This window comes from Equus asinus, chromosome 2 (genome assembly GCF_041296235.1).
Source record: "Equus asinus isolate D_3611 breed Donkey chromosome 2, EquAss-T2T_v2, whole genome shotgun sequence".
NCBI classification, from domain to species: Eukaryota; Metazoa; Chordata; class Mammalia; order Perissodactyla; family Equidae; genus Equus; species Equus asinus.
In genome coordinates this window covers 161,103,540-161,123,961 of record NC_091791.1, presented here as the reverse complement: position 1 = coordinate 161,123,961, position 20,422 = coordinate 161,103,540, and the positions used below count along the sequence as shown (strand labels likewise).

The window sequence follows — 20,422 nt, the reverse complement described above, 5'->3', positions numbered from 1 at the left end:
TTACTTTTGCTTTTGTTGCTTTTGTTTTTGGTATCATATTGAAGAAATCATTGCCTAATCTAAGGCCATGAAAAGTTAAGCCTAGTCTTCTTTTCCAGGTTTTATAGTTTTAGGTTTTGTATTTAGGTCTTAGATTCATTTTGAATTAATTTTTGTATATGTGTAAGATAGGGACCACTGACTTTTAAGAAAGGTTTTAGAGCAGAGCTGAAAGAATTGGGGACAAGATAAATAAAACCATCCACTGGTACGGCAATGGTTCTGGTGATAGTCTAGGTTACATGAAAAACTCATGTTTGCATGTAATTATCTTTTTCTGCCTATACCAAGCCATTTATTTTTATATCCTTTCTTCAAAGAAGGGGGACAGTCTAGATGTAATGTTGCATAGAAAGGAGTAAATACTTCTGCTCAGGGATCACAGGAAACCAGCGGCAGAGCCAAAAGCAACAAAGCATCGTTGACTTGCAAGTCTCGGTTCCATCCTGTGGCAAGAATACCTCTATTGTCTACTTTCCTGTCTCAAGTTTAGTAACAGGACCCCTGAGTTGTACTGGGTACATAGCCAACCAACCAGTGATTATATTTCTTGGCGTCCCTGCAGCTAGATGTGGTCATTTGACTAAGTTTTAGTCAAGAGAATGCAATAGGATGTGATCAACTTCTCGGTCTATCTTTTAGGTAAAAAATTGCTTGTTTCCACTTCTTCTTTCTTCCCCTTGACCATGTGGGTGATGAAAACATACCAGAACAGTCGGTCTCACCTGTGGCTGAATATAAGAATGGCTTGGGGAGCTTTAATAAAGAGCTGGTGTTGGATCCCACCCAAGAAATTCTGATGCAATTGGTTTGAGACGATACCTGGGCACCAGGGTGTTAAAAGTGCCCCAGATGAATCTAACATGTGGCCAAGGTTAAGACTCCTACTCCAGGGCAGTGGTTTGTGAACTTCAGCATGCATCAGCACCAAGCGGAGGGCCTAAGAAAACATGGTTTCCTGGGGGACCACTCCCAGATGTCTGATTCAGTAGCTGGGAGGTAAAACCCAAGAATTTGTATTTTTAACAAGTTCCCATGTGATGCTGCTATGCTAGTCCAGGGACACATTTTAAAAACCTGTAGGAGATCTCAAAGCAGCAAGATGGAAGGAACCTGAGCCCCAGTAGCAGGATTGTCTATTTTCCCTAAACCAGTTGCCTACCCTGTACTATTACTTTAAACAGAAAGGAAAGTTTATCCTGAATCGCAACAGCAGCTTCACCTATATCCTAGCTAATATACACCCCTTGGATCACAATGTTTCAAGAGGAAGAAAAGCAAAGGTATGAAAAAATTTTCTCATTTCATGCAAATTCACAAACCCAATTTAAACCCTCTTGGCTTTAGAGATATTTTCCTGCAGGAGAAGGATAGCTCGAAACACTGCATTGTTTACAACCAAATCCCTTCCTCAAGTAATTGGTGAACACAATCCAGAGTTCTGTTTTGGCAGCATTGTTGAGGCTGGAGGGATTATGATCCAAACATGCAGTTTAGTTACTTTTCCCATTTAAGTCCCAGCCATAGTCCGGGTAACCCACAGCTTCCAATGCAAATCTACTAGGATTCAAACCTTAGCAATAATTCTGAATGATGTAGAAAGCCTATGTTGTTGTTGTTGAGGAAGATTTGCCCTGAGCTAACATGTTGCCAATCCTCCTCTTTTTTTGTTTGAGGAAGATTGCCCCTGAGCTAACACCTGTACCAGTCTTCCTCTATTTTGTATGTGGGTTGCCGCCACAGAATGGCTGACGAGTGGTGTATGTCTGTGCCCGGGATCCAAACCACAAACCAGGGCCACCAAAGTGGAGCATGCTGAACTTAATCACTATGCCACGGGACCAGCCCCCTAGAAAGCCTTTTTAAATAGCACAGAAGGCATGGATGCATTTCTCCTCTCTCCTCCCCTCTTTACAAACGAATACAAAAGAGACTTAAAGTACTCCAGATCTCGTCATTTAATTTTCATGAAAAGACCTTGGGTATTCACGACACCGACCTGAATAACCAGGGGGTTGGGCATTTGTTGGGCAAAGAGGGAAGCTGATAAGGAGGTCACCTATATGGGAAACAAGTTTTAGTCTCAAGATCTCTCTGCTAAAACTCTTTGATGATGTTTAATTATTTCCTGAAAAGTCACAGCATTAAAAGGGGGTGGGTAGGTGGGATGGGATAGCCACAATGTAGAAACTCACAGGTAGAGAAAAGGAAGGAGCTCAGGTACCTTACAAACTGGCTGAACAAGGCTGTTGTGTTCCGGATGATCCGAGCAGCCTGGGACTCCTCCTGCTGGCATCTCTGCAGCGTTAATCCGTCATCCATGTGGCCTTCCTGATGGAGGATGACCTACCCACAGAGCAAGGGACACCAGGTTACACATCACTCCACAGCTGGAGAGTCAACATTTATTGCAGTATTTCCCACATCCCTGCACAACTTCTACCCAACCAAGTTCCCCTGGGTCCATTTTGAAAATGGGACATTAACAAAGTTATTTTGCCCATACGCCCTACTACTGACATATGAATCATTCCTGAGACACGGTGCTTTGATGAAAATGAAATTTTATGTGCCACTGTGGTATGAGTTACAATAAGTTCCTTGGGCCTACACGGCCAATTTGGAAGGATGAAAACATACTTTATAATACTTTATAATAGATTTTTCTCTTAAAATGAAAACAAAACCTTATTCTTGGAGATGGGAAAAGTCACTTTGTTTACAGCATTTACCTCCAGAGATAAATTGAGGAAGAAGAAAGACAAGTCAAAGCAAAACCCTCTCAAAAATCCACTTGGATTTCTCTACTGAAGGACAGCCACACAGGGATAGTTAACTGTAGCACTGGGGAAGCGGCTCATGACCGGAGTTTGCTTCTCATGGAGGAGAGAGTGGGTTGGAAAGCATAGGCTCTGGTATCAGACAACTTGAGTTCTGGTCCTGCTATGTCACTTCCTAGCTGTGTGACCTTGGGCAGGTTTCTTAACCTCTCTTTCCTTTGACCTTGCCACCTGCAAATGGGTTTACCTTAGAGAGTTGTTTGGAGGATTAGATGATTTATACGTAAGTCATTTAGCATGGTTCCTAAAATATAAGAGATGCTCAATGGATGTTTGTTATAAGGGGTGGTATATTACTCATCCCAGATCAGCTATCTGGAAGCTAAGCATACTGATCACCAATAACATCATCATAAATAATGACATCATCATACAATTTTTGGGTGGGGCTAGCAGCCTTTGGTGTTTTAGAGCTCCGTGCTTTTTTCCTTAAAAGCGTCAAGTATGTGCAGATGTTAACCAGGATGGTTTGATTCTGGTTCAAGTCAGGGTCAAATCCTGACTCAAGTTCCTGGCATGGTTTCCTCTTGATGTGAAGGGAGACACTTTGTAAGTCCTGTTGGGAGAGGGGTCGGTCAGTCTGTATGTCAATTAAATAGTCTACATGTGGCTCCAGAAAATATCTTTAGAATAAGGATTTTTGGTTTCATTTTTAGCACAAGGAAAAACTCATTTTCCTTTCCAAGTGAAAATCTCTTCCCTTTTTTTTCATCCTGCTGAAGTATGTCCTGATATAATGAATTTACACAGGAAGTAGAATACTGGCTTGCTTTCGCAAGTATTGATGTTTATTTTGAAAAAAGACTTCACATCCATCTACACACTGTAGTTTAAGTGTTAGTAAAGGATGCCCTTACTGTTGGATTCACCAACTGTCTCAAAACATTACTTTGTCAGAAGTTTCCAGCAATTGGTGAACAAGGTTGCATTTAGATTTGGTAATACATTGACACTGGATTTACTTTGGCTTCAGTCCTTTATCTGGTCCCTAAAGATCAAAATTCTTAGGTTTTCCTTGTTCAAATAACACATTCAAAGTGGTCAGCCAAACAAGAAAGTCATAAGAAATGGGGAGAATTAGAACGTTGCTATCATGGGCCCCAGTGATCGCTGCAGCCCAGTTCTTGGGGCTTTTTCTCTTAGAGGAATAGGACCATAACCCAAAGCAGAGAGCAGAGACCTGAGACAGGAATGGGAAAGGTGACTTACCATTCATCAGGTTTTTCACTATGACCAGTCTCCATTGGTTTTTCTAGGTTCCTGTTTGTTTGTTTCATAAAATGCTTAACACAGATTTGGAGCGCCTTCATATTTTTAGAAGGGAACTTAACCTGCTCTTCCCTAAATGGAGCAGGGCAGCCCTGTCAAGGGCTGAACACTACAACACCATTTAGAGAGCATTTCAGAAACCACCTCCCAAATTCACATGCACATTCCAGCAATTTGGTGCATCTACAGACTATGGTCCTGGGAGAGAAAGGCAGGGCCAGGCACAATAAAGCAATAACTCAAACTGGGGTCGCTCCTAGTTGACAAGGTCCTTCAAGTGTGTACCCTCCAATCCAGGCTTACAGCTGAGATCCATAAATTCCATTCTCTTTAAATGTCCTCATTACCTTAGTAGGTCTGAAAAATTGCAGAGACTTTAAATGATATTATCATACTCTACAGAGGATTTAATTTTCTTCTGATAGCCTAGTAGGGTAGATAATGGTTTTTTGATATCTATTTTCAATTTGCCCTTATTTTCCATGGTGTGGTGTTTACTCCCGGGGTAGAGCCCTTTTGGGATTTAACTGAAAGCCTACTGCACTTTCAAGGACCATTCCAGCTTGAGGGACCCTGAACCCCAACCTCTGTCTCCCGAGTACTGGCATACTGTCAACATCTCTGCTTTGCTCTTCTCCATCACAGCTGTGGCTTTCTGTTTGCTATCTTGGCTTCACATCCCATTCATGGCCAGCTTAAGCAGCTAGGGGAAATTACATACAGAATTTCAGGCTCACATTTCTACAGTTTCCTCCACTCTAGAGTCTTGGCCCCTCAAGTCCCAGAAACCTTGACCAACCTTATCTCAGTCTATTAGTGAAGCTAACATAAGACCCCGTTCCTTGGTGCTGCAACTCAGCAAATACACAGAGGGGAAAGTGGTGACAAAGGTAGGGCTCACCTTAGGGCGTTTACATTCTATCTGCTGTTGTTGTGGATGCCTTGGTTGTTGTTGAAACCTCCAAATGGTTTGTTTTTTTGTATTTCATCCAGTCTTTATAATCGTTCACAGAGGAAAGGTTGGGCTTATCTAAGCTAGTCTGTGTGGCCTCTTATTTATGCTGTTTTCTATCTCCTCTTCACAATTTTATTTTCCCCTTTCCAAATATTTTCCTGGTATCTTACAATTTACATAAATGTAAGCTATTACTTCATGGTTTTCTCCCAACCTCCTTTCTTGCAATAACCAGCCTTCTGGGAAACTTTTCGTCACCTCCACATTAGGCTGATGTACCTGAACTACAGTGTACAATGCCTCCTAAAACCTTATTTTGGGACTCAACTACCCAAACCTGTGTTTTGTAAGGGTTTTCCAAGAAAGCAAGCATCAGGCCCTAGGCATTTATTTTCTGGTTCCTATCAAAAGAAACACTCTTAGGGCAATTCTTTCCGGTAGAAAGATGATGTGGGTATCCAAGCCGGTTTCCCACTGCAGCAGGCTGTGACGGGCCACTCAAATCTGGGCCCATTCTCGGTGGATACAGCATCATTCCACAATATCTCATCTTTCTGGATGTTGGTTCCTGTGGGCTTGTTATCATGCAATTTGCATTTTCTCTGGAGAGATTCTATTTAGTCTCTATATTATGAAAATTGCATAGTAACTCAATCATCCACTTAAATGAAGGGAGCAATGATGTGGATAATCCCCAAACAGCAAACCACCAAAAGTCATTTAGTTCAGGTTTTCGAGTGCATTGAACAAATTCAACCCCCTCCTCACAGATTTGCCATGTATTTAACTTTTTTTCTTCACGGAATACGAGGTCAACGTAACCAAATGAGGCTATACAATCTGTCACAGAACAACTCTTCAGAATAGTAAGAATTGTAAGAAGTAAACATACATCACTTCCACCTGACGTTCACAATCATTGCTCTTGCCTACGGTTCCAACTCAGCATAAAACAATTCTGGACAGTCTTTCTGACCCCTCACCTTTCTTTTCAGAGGTCCAAGGCGGGATGTCTTGGCATCTTGTGCTTTGTAGGTCACCCACAGACCACTGGAAACATGCTGGACAAAGCAGACAGAATCTCCATACTTGATTTCTGGAACTCCCATGCCTTCTATATCTCGCTTGTGACTGGAATCCAATTTCTCCTTGATTTCCTATTTCACAGAAAATGAAACAAACGTAGGCATGTCTGATTAAATAGAAATGCAATATATAAAACAAATCACCTGTGCAGAATTTGTAAGCCAGGGAACCGGTTCCCACGATAATCATGATGTGCCTGTCCAAGCCAGGATTTCAGAAAGGCTTGCTTCCCTTATCTGCTGTTAATTGGAAAATCAATGGAATTCAAGTTTCAGCTACTTTAGTGATTATTTAAATCCATGGAAAAAGGAGGCAGCTGGTAAGGTTTCTTTTCAGGTCTGATTTTATACACTTGTCCATTATATACCCTACTTTCCTCATCCTGACTTACATGCCTTAATAATTAACCCTTTACTGACCAATTAAATTAGTTTCAGCAAGCTGTATCTTCCATAATTTTAATGTTTATCTTCTATAAATGTCCAACTTAGGGGTTTTAAATATATTTGTTATCATCATATAAATATCTCTTATGGAAATCAGCAGAGAAAGCAGACTCTTGGAGTGAGTAGGGGCTGCTGTGCCTTAAGACTAATGCAGTAACTGGCATATTAGTTTCTTATGGGCTCCTCAGTGTGTGATCCAGTCAATGGGTTTCATTCTCCAATTGCCATTATTTTCAAGGAACTGACTCTCCAGTATGGAAAAAGGAGGTACTGTGCATCAGGTGTCCACTCGGTGACAACCTGAGGTGCCTGTCACAGAGTGAGTCAGGAAGCAGACTCATGGTGTGTGGAAACTCAGTCCCCTCCTCATCAACCAGAGCCTCTGAATGGTTCTCCTCTATTTCCATTTCTTTTCTACTTCTTGCGTTAAATTGCTCATTTGTAAAAGCCATTAGCTAGGCAGCATTCTGAATTCTTTTACAGAATAAAAAATGTAGCATGCTGTTCCCTCGGCTTGCAACAACTTTACTCTCATTCTTAATGCTGGAACAACGGCAGCACATCTATGCTGCCCTTACCATGGGCAAGGCAGTGTTCTAAGTTCTCTGCATGGACTAACTCTTCGTAACAGCCTCTGATGCAGCTACAAATATTATTGCAGTGTTACAGAGGAGAAAATGAAGGTATAGGGAAAAAAAGAATTTGTCCGAGGTCACTCAGGAAGTAGTGAAAGAGCCAAGACTTAAACCAGGAAGTCCAGCTCCAGAGACTACACTCTTCCCCATAATCGCAACTCCTACTCATCCTTCAATATCCCACTCAGACATCACCTTCTCTGTGAAGGCAGAGTTAGTCTCTCCCGCTGTATTGCCCCAGCACAGTCTCATTCCTCTATTCACCACTCAGCACGTCATAATAAATGTGCTTGTTTACACGACATCGTCTTTTTGCCAGGCTATTAAAAAATCAAGGGCATGGGTCAGATTTCAATTAATTTTGGATTCCTCACACAGAGAATCCAGCACCTGCCGATTACTTAATAAACATATATTGATAGAATATATGTATATATTTATATATATAGCTGAGTAATTTTTTCTTTCAAATCTATTTTTTTAATTTCAGCTCTTATCATTCAAACCTTCATAAAAACAAAATTAGTTATTTTGCACACATTTAGAGGATCATTTTGACCAATGTTAACTCTTTACAAGAAAATTCTTATTTTCAATGTGTGTTGAAACATAGATTGGATTGTTAAATACAGCTTATTTCTCAAAATTAACATTTTCAAAGGAACATATTTCTGATTTTATAGCAAAAGCCAATGAGAAAATAGAATTTGACACATTAGGATTTCTTTATAGGCAAGTGGTCAAGAATGCACTTATTCTACAAAACAATGGATACTTGATTTTCATTTCAGAAATAACCATAGTTCTGTAGACACTCAGGCCAGTCACAAGACTTAAAATATGAAAAAGCTTTCATCTCTAGCGTGCTCTCCAACCACAGGCAATGCAGTGAAATACAAATAATATACAGTACAACTGTTAAATATGAATAATTACGCTGATGCCAAGAGCTCACGGTTAAAAGAGAGCATGTTCCCAAACTATCAATGACTATGGGCACTTCATTTATTTTCTCGCTTTTCATTTATTTAAATATGACTTTGCCAAAAGAAAATAAATACCAAGATCTGGTTTCCTGGGAGCTCTGAAATAAATGGATCATTACTGTTGAGAGAACAGGGTGTCCCTCTGTGTTTTTGCTTTTACAAAACGGCATCAACTTCCAAAGTTCTATGGCTGTCACTGCATCGGCCGCTTCTAATTTAAAACAAGAACAGGAGCAACAACTGCAAAAACTGAAACAGAGACAAACCAGCACTAAAGCCAACTTGACCCAAATCTGAAACAGCAATGACACATCGTCAAGGAATTGAGAGGGTCCATGATGGAGAAGCCTGGATTTGGCCAACAGCAGATTGGTGATCTCCTTCCGACTTGAGCATGAACAAATGCTCCTCTGTTTGTTTTCACGTGAATATGGCCCCAGATACACGAACTCTCTTGCTGGGAATGGAACCTTCCTAAAGAATAAGGCTAATTCAGCAGTCCCTTCCATTAACTTTCCAGTTCCTAAGAACACAATTCTCATTTCTAAAGTTCTTAAACACCATATGCTTCAACCAAATTGGACTACGTTCCCTCGATGTATCAGGCGCTCCTTCCTCTGGGCCTTTACTGACAGTACGCTTTTTACTAGGAATTCCCCTACCTCATCTCTGCATCTTTACATCTCATCCATCAAGCCTCCCCCAGATCCACCTTTGCATCGTCTCTGAGCGTACGGCACTTTCCTTCCCCCCTCTCAAGGCTCTTTACCATCTTCTGCAATGTGAATCCTTTGCTGGCACTTCCTATTCCCTGTCAGGTTGAAAGCCTCCAGGGGCAAGACTGGCATTTGTTTGGTTTTGTATTCCACACAACAATCTGCTTAAAATAGGCTGCAAATAATTTGTTTTTGTTTTATTGGTCTGTGGGCATAAATTTGTCTGTTTATCTGCATAAACTTTCCCTTCGTTAGATAGTGAGCTGATTCCAAGAAGGAGTAGGTTACTTTGCCCAACATGTGTTGAAGGATAAGCAGAATCTTTATCCCTTGTCTCTGTTGAAAGCTTACTAAGGAAATGCTCATGACCCCATTGTAAATGTCATGTAAATATTTGGCTTAGAAGATTATATTGTTGCTCTCCAGATTGATGTAAAATTTCTAGAAGGACAAGGAAGGGAACTGGAACTAGTGTTTGTCTACTGCCTACTTTGAGAGAAGTATTTTGCTAAGCACTTTACAGTGACAACACCATCGTGTGAATTTACCAAGGTCCTTCAAAGTGATATGTAATATACATGACACTTTAAGAACATTTTCTCTAAACCTTTCAATGGTCCTGCTGTTTTTATTTCTCCTATTTTATAGATGATAAAACTGAGGCTTGCAGAGTTTGAGCAATTTGCTCAAAGCCCTGTAGCTAGTAAGTAATGGCACAGAATCCAAAATGAAGCATAATTCCAAAGCCCATTTGTCATTTGAACATAATTTTTGGAATGGTTGCCATTAGCACAGTTAAGTATTAATTGTATTAATGTTTTAATTGTTTGAAGGCTATTATAAAGAAGAAACTGAAAATATATGCTATTGATTTACTAAAAAATGGCTCTGGGTTTGTATAAACTTTAGGAGTCAGACACACAAACCAATAATGACAACAAGCTGATATGGTTTATATTCAAGGTGGAACTGGAGTTTGGAAGACTGAACAACTCAATCTGCCTAGGGAGTTAGGGATGATTTTATACAAGACTGACACTTGATGTGAGCTGGGCTAAGAGAGAGAGGAGAGAAGGGAAATATGGAAGGTGACGGTGTTCTAGTAAGATGGGCACAACGTGGCAAGAGAGTAGTGGAAGTCCAGAAAGGGACTGAATAGGAAGGACTCTGAACTTTTATCTTATAGGTTCATGAATGTTTCTCAAAGTCACAATGTTAATAGATCTTCTGTTGGAAAAGTTCTCTGGACAAGAGGACTTTGGACAAGTACAGTATCTTTTTCTAGGAGTCAAGGGGAATAGTAAGATAGTATGCTATGGACTCTACTTGTAAGTCCTATAGTAAAAAGTAAAACACAACAAAAAAAGAACCCAAACAACCTGTTGAACTCTGTTTAACACGGCATTTTCCTTTTCTAGAAAAAAATTTTCATAGAATGATTGTCTGGAATACTTCTTGGGAAAAGCTAGTGTATTTAATGGAAATCCACTGAGAATTTTAAGCAGGGGGATAACACAAGAGTTGCATCTTAGAATAATCGTTCCAGCAGCAATGGGAAAAATGGATTCAAAAGAATGAGGGATAGACATGGATGAGTTGAAAGCTACAGCATTAATATCTAGCATGGTATCTGAAACAGAGTAGGTCCTAATTCATGTTTATGAATTATAGTGAAATTTGTTATTTGACATAATGAAGCCACCTATGCACACAGAACACAAGAAAGTACTTTTCCAACAGACTATAAGCACCCAAAAATGTTTCAGAGGAAAAGTAGATGGACCTCATTCATGGATGTGGGGGTAAGCCATCAAGAAAGTCCTGGTTAGCTCACTCCTTCCTAATTTTCTCTGGAGAAACCTCGAGAAATCACCTTTGGGTTCACAGCTCCACCAATATTGCCCCCTTCTGAATTGCTGATCTAGAATAGGAGGTCTTAGAATGGCCTTTAAAAAACCACACACTGCAGGACACTGCTAGGAGCCTGGCTGGCCCCAAGGCTGGCTGCAGAGCCTCTGCTGGGTGAGAGGACAAGGAAGGCCCTCTGCCATTTACAGAGTGCTGGGGGAGCGGACTCATCTGCCTCGTTAGGGAAGGCACATTTCTTGAGCAGAAGTCACTGCACTGGGCTCTTTCCTTCATCTTTCTCATTTAATCCCCACACCGTCACCTTCAAGTAGGCAGCACTACCGCCATTTCATGGTTAAGGAAACACTCTCCCAGCTCATCTTCCTGGTCTCATTTAATCCTCACAACAATCCTTCAAGACACACTTCTTCACCCCTGTTTTTCACAAAAAGGGACATTTAGCCTGAACAGCAAATGGCAGAGCCAAGATTCAAACCCAAGTTTCTCCCATCTCAAAGTCCACGGCTTTCCTTTTCGGCTTCTCTATTTGGTCCACTTTGAACAATAACGACTTGGGAAATCATCAACTTAAATTTTAGAAATACTTTGTAGATTTTATTTAAAATGAAACTGCAGGAAGTGGCGCTGTCTCTAGGTGTTTGAATCTTAAGGTACATGTTTTCTTCTCCCCCTCCCTCCTCTCGTCCATAGCCTCTCTTTCCTCAACTGAGAACGTGGTGAGGAAATGGAAAGAGCAAGCAAGTGGACTGGCTCAAACAGCACTATTTCAGCAGCAATGTTTCCATAGAGGGATGCACTATGAGCCAGCTGCCATCTTGTTTCGGGCTGTGGGGGGGCCACTGAGGTTAAAGGGCACATGAGGATACAGTCTATGAGGATGCTTTCCACACACAGCAGAGAGAACAGTGGGCAGTTTTTAAAAGGCAGGTAGGGAAGTCTCATTTGGCCAAGAACACAGTGCTTAGCACACAGTAGATATTTGATAAATGTTGACAAAACTGAATTTAATGTTCTCATACATTGAGGAAAAGTTTCCTCTAATTGAGAACAGTTGAGAACACATAGCTATATGACATTATGCAATAAAAGAGGCAAAATTTGAGATTCTATCTCAATCATTCAAGACTTATGGTATAGTCATTAAAAATACCTATAAAATAAATGGCTACATGTGATAATGCTCACTTCAACATTATTAATTCATCTTTTCTTGAAAGGAATTCAGCGTTGTAAACTGACATTGAGACATGACATCTAAATAGACAGTATTGCCATGCCAGAGGAAATATTTTAATCACATCATCTGACAATCCTTGGGGAATGGCCTTGCAATGTCAAGATCATGGGAAAAGGGTAATCAAGTTAATAGAAATTTGACTTAGATGTTCAAAATAACAAATCTCTCTCCTTGAATGTTTACAGGGATAGTGTTATGATCCCAAATGATTACCCAACGATAACAGAACACTTCCATGAAGATGACAGGGGTTAAAATGAAATGGACTTCACTCTGTATTTTAGTGTATGACCACATTTATGTATCCTTTCAGCAAGCAATTTTCAGACTTGCTACATGCTACACACTGTGTTAGATGCTGGGGTGCAAAAAAGGGGGTAATGCGTGGTCCTTGTCATCCAGGGGCTCCCAGTTGAGTGAGTGATGACTGTATTGGAATCATGAATAGAGATCTAGTGGAGGATAATGGCAGAGACTTCCTCCCATAAGTGACATTTGATACTTGTCTGGAAGGATGAGAAGGAAGTCACTGGTGGAGGTGTGGAGAGATAAAAGACATTCTAGGTACAGGTTTAGCAGTAAGAAAAAAAAGAACATGTTCAAAGACTGATAAATATTCAGCATGCTAGAGCTCAAGGCACCATGAGTGAGTGGAAATAGAGATGACAGAAGGGCAGGAGGAGTCAGATCTTAAAGAATCTTTTAAGGCAGACTTCAAGTGAGGTACAACCAGATTAAGAATCGTGTTCAAGGTCTCATGGAGAGTGGATGGGAGTCAAGGCCAGATCCAGGCAGCCTGGAAGCCACGCTGTATCTTACACCAAACCACTTCCAGATTAAAGGACCAAGGTGTGATGCTGCAGTCTGGAGGCAACAATACATCTCAGGCCTCCAGTTTGATTTGGATCATCCTGCTGAAGGAGAGGGGAAAAAACTTTGATGGAGATCACATTCTGCTCATCATTCTACACGTTTCACACAGCTTGCTCAAAGACCTGTGTTTGATTCCACCAGAGCCAGGCCGGGGCAATGGCTGCAGTAGGTGCTTGGCCTCGACCACTTGCCAGTAAGGCTCAGTCACATCCCTGTCCTATGCTGTGTGTACAAGATTCACAGGGGCATCTGCCATCTTCCTCGTAAGGGCAGCTTCCTGAGGATGTTAACACGCACCTGCAGCTGTTCCATAGCCCCTATAGGCATAGCTGTCACAGGTTAATGCAACCTGACAGGAAACATAGGGTGGGAAGCCAATCATTGCCAAATGACTCACAGCCCAGCTAACCCAGCATCCTCCCAAAACACGTGAGCCCAAACAGTGCTCCTTCCAGGAGTCTCTTTTTCTGTTTTCCAGGTTCTCCAGCATACAGGGAGGGTCAGATGAATACCCGCACTTGACCCCATTCACAAAGGCACCAAGGACGCTCTATCTCCACCTCTTAGCCTTTCCACTGAGTCCCTCTGTGCTACCACCCAGATTCTGAAATGCTATCTCAGACCACTGCCTGCTGTCTGCTCTATCACATAACACCTGGAACAGGCAAGAACTGGCAAGATGACTCAGTGCCCTCTCACTGCTGAAAAAGAGAGCCACAAGTCTCTGCCAGGGACATCACTATTCCCCAGTGAGGGGAGGCACACTGGAGAGTGCACTCAAAGAGAGCCTGCACCAAGCAAGGTAAGAATACATTTACTAAGGAGGAATCTGGAGGCCCAGAGAAATCAAGGCACCGCCAGTGTTCTTCTCCCAAGGCTCCTTGGATTGTGTGTGGCAGAACTATGTGTTCCCCACACGTTTCTCCTTTTTGTGCAGCTTTACAGTTAAGATGCCAAATGCCATGCCCACACCATGTCCCAAGGAAGCTCTGATCTCCTGTGGGAACACAGCCTTATCTTGGCCCACCATGGAGCCCAGGTCATTTTAATTCCAGTTCCTTTCAAATTAAAATGAAGGTAGCTGGGCTGAATACTGCTGCACTGAGAGTTATTTAAAACCTCTAACAAAGTGACTCCAAAGAAATGTAACCACATTGCCAAGTGCACAGGACAATGTGACTCATGGGTGACTTTTACATCCATCTCTGCTATGCCAGCAGCCCCCAGGGTACCACGATGACTTTCAGCCATCAGCTCTTTGCCTTCCATGTACATGGAAATCGAGGGACTTGGAGAGATAATCAATGAGCCTTTTGAGGGTAAAGTGTATTCACAGGCCACAAGTGATGCCAAGTGGAAGGAATGCTATAAGGACTCTCTATGGTACTCTGAACTTCTCTGGCTTTCCCCAGAGACCATGGCACAGCGCTGAGCCATGGTCCACAAGACTGAGCCAAGAATGGAATGGAATGGAAGAGTCCCCTTGGAACAGGATCCTGCCAGCTGCCTGGAAGCCACCTGATTCCTCTGTTGGCATTAGAGAAGCCCCATTTTGAAATGGTAAAGACCTCTGTCACGGTTCTGTCCCAGGGCAGGAGATTTAGAGTGGGCTGAGGAGATTGGGGTAAACACTCAAATACGGAAAAAACCAAGCTGGCATTCTTAGAAAGGCATTTACTTGGTCATCAGCCATGATGAGTCATTTTTTGTTTTCCACCTTCCACCCCACCCTCCCACACCTGCTTTCACGCCCTCAGGTCCAAGTTGTCTCTCAGGGAAGGCTGTGATCTTGCTTGTCTCTGTTCTTAGGATTTTTCTGTTGCTTTGTTTCACTGGTTCTTTTAGCAATTTGCACTGCCCTAAACCACTTCCTGGAGGCTAAAATGTTTTACTACATAGGTAAAAGACACGAATTTAAAATTCTTCTTGCATTGGTAATCTTAAAAAACAAAACTGAGGTTAACATGAAGGAGATGTGCTCAGAAGGAAGTCAAGGAGCCAAGAGGCCACTGGAAGAGAAGCAGATGGAAGGTAATATTTGAGAGAAATTTAGAAAGATATGGGCAGCAGGCTCACATTTTTTTAATGTTTGAAATACAGGTGTGAAAAAAGCCTAATTCTGATATTGGCTCTGATAAAGGGCAATTTTGTGGAGAAAAACCTGTATGCCAAAGAGAATCTCTGCCTAAAAAGACTACAGGACCATAAAAAGAGGGCAGAAAGGAGTCCGAACCTCCTGCTTCAAAGGGCAATGCTGGACGACTGTCCTCCTTTGGTTCATTAAGAAGCAGAGATGCCCCATAGAAAATTCAGCTGTCAGCTTTACACCGAGGCCTACAGGAACAGAATCATCAATAACTCTTTACTGAAATCGTGTTGAGAACACAAATCAAGATCTATTTCTGGAAAAGAGCAAAGAAGACTAGAGATGAAACTCCCAAAGGAGATGTCGAACTGTCCTCTTAGGAGGTGCGGACTTCCTGATAACTATGCATACGCCTGTGCAGAGCCTTTCTTATGCTTGGATGATCTTTCCAGAAAAATCGTAAAGTGACAGAGCATCCAACCGTCTGTCAGAAGTTTGCTCAGCATGCAATTGAGACGAGCCAACTAGATCCAGCTCTGACTTATGCAGACTCAAAACCTGGCTGAACAGTAAAGATAGAGGTTTAAAAAAATAGTTGTCAATATACACAGCAAATGGCAAAGCTGCACATTTGGGGTTAATCTAACTAGCGCAGGATCTGCAGTTAATGAAGGTTGGGGATGGATAGGCAATAGCTAAGAGATCTGGAGAGAAGAGACAACCTAGGAAAAGGATGAAGAATCTACCAGTAACTTTGTATAATAAAAATAACTTCAAGATGATGTCATGTCCAGAATTACGCCTTCTCTGCATCTTTCTGAAAGAAATTACTTCCTTGATTTAAACAAATATAGCACTGAAACTCACACCTCCATGTTACCATTACTTTATAGGAGTGAAGCATCTGACTAAGAAGTGTTAAAAACAATTTAGAATGTATTAAACAACAACAGTATTTTCCATTAGCCTCTGAGCTAGTCCATCCTTGTAATTCCTTTGTTTTCTAAGGCTTTCCACTCTCCTTTAAATTCTTTCTCTCCTAAGACTTCAACCTTCATCCAAGGTAAGCAGTCCTCTATGAACTAGATTCAAAAGATACAAGAAGACATTGTTTATCACAGGTCTAATTTCCAATTCCATTTTGTTCCAGCTTACTTTCTTTTCAGTCATAGTCCCACCTGGAGGTCTCAGAGCTTTCACTTTTAGAATAAGGTCAAAGTCCACTTCATCACACTTTACCTTTGATGCTCGGAAAGAGAAAGCTGTGGACTTGGTGTCTGACTTTCCCCGGTCTTGCAGTATAAGGCCTTGGTCCTCTGTCAAGGCCAGGTAGTGGCCTGTGGTGAGATGTCGGAGTCGGAAAGCCTGGCCCCATCTGATGTTACTGCCACTCCAGCTGGGCAAATGAACAGACAAGAAATTGCATTTACACAAAGATAAGTCATTTTTAGTACTTATCCTACACTTTCTTACACACGCGAGCAGACTTATAACTCTCTGGGATTCATCCCATAAGGGACACAGCACCAGTTTCCCGGCTTGCTCTAGGATTTCATGTCTGCCTACAACTCAGTGTGGTGCTGTCTTGTGACCTCTCTTAAGAGCACAACAAGGAACACAATCCTGGGGGCAGGTCAATGGCTTAACATAAGTGGAAGTCCCAAGCTTCTAATCTTTCCTTCAGTCCACTGAAATGTCTTGCTGCAAAAAAAACACAAAAAGAATGGAAAGCTTCCCTTTCAAGTGAAACTCATTTCTGGGAAAGTAAAGCCTTTCCAAATGTGCCATCTCAACTCAAACATTTTACTACCACAAAGAACCCTCTCTTCAAGAGAAATAGTAAAAATATTTGTGCAGCTTATGCTTGCCAGGGAGAGGCAGATAATAAACAAGCAAAATAAATACAGAAATAAACATTGTGGTATATTAGATAAATTCTACGGAAAAAACAGGAAAGCAGGAAAACATGATTGAGATTCCATGTTGAATGCCAACCTTTTTTTGATGTAGGACGATATGGTAACAAAAGTTACGGTAAGTGTCAGGGGAGAAATTATCCACTGAATAAGCTGTAACTCATTTATCTTTTAAGCTAGAATAAAATGTTTAAGAGATACATGAGTCAACTTTTAAAATGTCTCTCCTCTTCATCTGACTCTTTGGAGCACCAAAGAATTCAAATAACATTGATAAAAGGCTTAAATTCTACATGTTTAGGCCTCCAGGGAAATAAAGAACCATAACCGGAACTATATACTTATTTAGACTATTTAAAAAATCCATTAAGCGAGAACCAAGCCCTAAATCCTGAGAACAAGAGTTTGTTACTATAAGAATTTTAATTAGGCTGGAAAGAGAATATAAATGTCCAAGTCAACTAAGAAGTGGGTACTCCTTGTGCGTATGTGTGTGTGTGTGTGTGTAAGAGAAGTCCTAATATTTTCTTCTGATCTCCAGTGGATTATCTTGAAGAGCCCTTGGGGGCACACACTCCTCATGAGAGACTTTTATTTTGAACATATGTTCAGAGAGAGACTGAGCAGAGAGTTAGAGGGAAAGGCAGTGAAGGAAACCAAAGATGGCAACACTTAAACCTCCTTTCTTATCCTGAGCAGTTAGCTCTAGTCTAACTTACAATACCTCTCAGCAAAATAAAGGTCCAGAGCTTAATGGATCCCCTTCAGTGGTTTGATTGTTAGAGACTCCATGTTTTTATCCAAGTTCTTGGCTCCAAAGCCTTAGCATCCTGTTCCATCAGGTACAATATTGTTTCTGACAAGTTCTAGTAAACACTGTTTCCTTCACACCTACATTCCAGTGATGTTTAGTCTTCTCTACCTCATGCCATCTCAACCACCACTCTGTCATTTAAAGCTAACTTTCCACTGCAGCCAACAAGGCTACTGAGAGGAGGAAGACTTACCTGGGTTCCAGATCATCTGTTTAAGAAAACAAATGGGAGAAGAATTTTAATGGCTTACAGCAGACATATCTGAGCTTGCCTGTTATAACCCAGCCGCTGCAAGGGAAGCAGAGCCCCCTGGCTTCAGAGTCAAAACAGAGGTATTGGAAATCCTGTGTGTGTTTGTGTGTGTGTGTCCTTTCAAAGCAAAGTCACAAAAATTTCAGAACTTAGCTCTGGGCCAAGGAACTTTCGACAGTTTGTCAGGTGATGTGGAACAAATGAAGGATTTAAGAGAGTAGGCTGTCTTGGAAAAGAAAATAATCTTGAAAAGAGCACCACCTTGACCCTCCATTACCTTATCCGAAGGGGTTCCACTCTCCACAGAGATCTGGCTCTTGTCCCAGCTCCGCCAGCTTCATAGAATACCCTCCTGTGAGCAGAGTTGGAGATTAGCTCCTCTGTGCGTGACACTGATCAGCACCAGGCAGGGAACAGCTCCCTGTAGAGGCTGCTCAGACCCTGCTGCTTTCTAAGCTCTTACAGAGTCAGCAAAACGAAAAGCAAGAGTCAACGGGAGGCACAATTTCCCAGTCTCGCTCTCATAAGGGAAAAAAGGTGTGAACAGGGAGGGCACTGCTTGCCACATATATACATGGACATTCATGGACCATCTGGTGCACGATGAAAAGGATCGGCTCCATTTCCAAGTCAGGAGTCAAAACAGCCCAGTCACACACCATCAGACCTGATACCGAATGCTCCACTTCTTTCCAGTTAAGCTCCTTGATGTAGTTTTAGATCTTTAGAAAACGTACTCGTACTTTTAAAACATATATGCAGTACAGTATGAATTCATTTCCATTGTTCTAGGAAGCTTGGAACAAAGCTTTACACTCAGTTGCTGTAGTGTTCATGGTTTTATTAGTTACTGTTGTCTCTTGTGTTGCATTAAGGATGATTTTTTAATGTGTTTTTAAATAAAATGTTGATTTTGGAATAATTTTAGACTTACAAAATGTTGGAAAGATAGTACACAGTGCTCCCACATAGACTCGCACAGTTTCTCCTAATGTTATCATCTGGCATTACTATGGTGCAGTTCTTAAAACTAAGAAACCAACGTTGGAACATCATTATTAGTTAAACTCAAGACTTTATTTGGATTCCAGCAGTTTTTCTATTAATTTTTTTCCTGTTCCAGGATCCAATCCAGGATACCACACTGCATTCAGTTGTCATGTCTTCCTTGATTCCTCTGTTCTGTTATAGTTTCTTAGTCTTTCTTAGTTTTTCACGACTCTGGCAGTTTTGAGGAGTGCGGATCAGGTATTCTGTAAAATGTCCCTCGATTTGGGTTTGCCTCATTTTTATCTGATGAGTAGCAAAGTCTGTTTTTTAATCAGTATAATAGGGACAAACCTATCTATTTCATAGATTATAAGGAATTAAATGAACTATCCTAGTTTAAAAGTATGACCTTAGATCAAGACTGATCATTTAATTGCATTTAGTTTCATTAATTTAAAATCCTACCTACCTCGAATGATAGGGGATTGGTATATATCACAATTGAATCACTCAAACCCCAGATGAATCTTGATCGAGATTTTTGAGACAATAGGAAATCAATAGAGATAAAGAAGAAATGTGTAATTATTTTTTAACCTAAGACTATAACTATGAGTGGGTTGAAAATATGGGCTTGAGTTTGAATCTGTTACCTGTGAGACTTTACCAAGTCCCTGGACTCTGTTTATCTCAGCCCTCATCTAGAAAATGAGTCTAATAAGGGTACTTCAGTCATAAAATGTTGTGAGCATTTAATGTGTTTGTTAAAGTAATGAATGTGCACACAGATGTTCACGGATGTAAAAAATACTATGTATTGTGGATTTACCCAAATTTTACTTAAATACAGATATTTATAAACATGCATAGAAAAATACATGGCACAGAAATATAATGAAACACTACGTTAACAGTGGCTACCTCTGGGTGGTGGGATTATAGAAGATATTTTAAACCCTTTCAAATGTGCATGCTATAAGGAAATGTGCAATAAATGTTAAAAAGAGAAATCCTATGTTACCTTAGAGCTCCAACACCCCAGGAGCCTCTGTGCCGGGCCTAGAATCATAATGATACAGCCCTGACCTCCTAGCCACATGGGAAAATTTGCTGAGAGGTTCTCTGATGCTCCTCCCCACTCAGCGAGGGCTGGCAAGATCTATCAGGTGGATAGGGTGGAGCAGCTCACCTAAGTCACAGGATTAGAGAACTCTCTCCCTCTGACATCTGAAGAATTCTCGGTTAGTCCTTCCCACCTAGGAAATGCAGGCAGCTTGCTCCATTTATCCTCAACAACCTGTTCCTGTTCTCTAAAACAATCGTCCAAGGAGAGGGGTAGAGTGGGTGGTGAGCTGAGATGCTTTGAAAGTTTGGCTGACAGCTTAGCCTTGGCTTCGACAGGTTAAGTGACT

General features: G+C 41.3%; 1 protein-coding gene across 8 annotated transcripts in view; it reads right to left on the bottom strand.

The window, feature by feature from the left end:
• The window catches only part of RYR3 (ryanodine receptor 3), a 484,911-nt gene that overhangs the window by 249,292 nt on the left and 215,197 nt on the right, over positions 1-20,422 (bottom strand). For all 8 annotated transcript variants that reach the window (XM_070503827.1, XM_070503874.1, XM_070503852.1 and 5 more), the window contains exons 9-12: positions 18,298-18,372; positions 16,277-16,433; positions 6,087-6,260; positions 2,264-2,385 (exon numbers count right to left, since the gene is read on the bottom strand). In XM_070503827.1, coding sequence (XP_070359928.1) covers positions 2,264-2,385; positions 6,087-6,260; positions 16,277-16,433; positions 18,298-18,372 — 528 coding nt within the window. The remainder of the gene's footprint in view (positions 1-2,263; positions 2,386-6,086; positions 6,261-16,276; positions 16,434-18,297; positions 18,373-20,422) is intronic.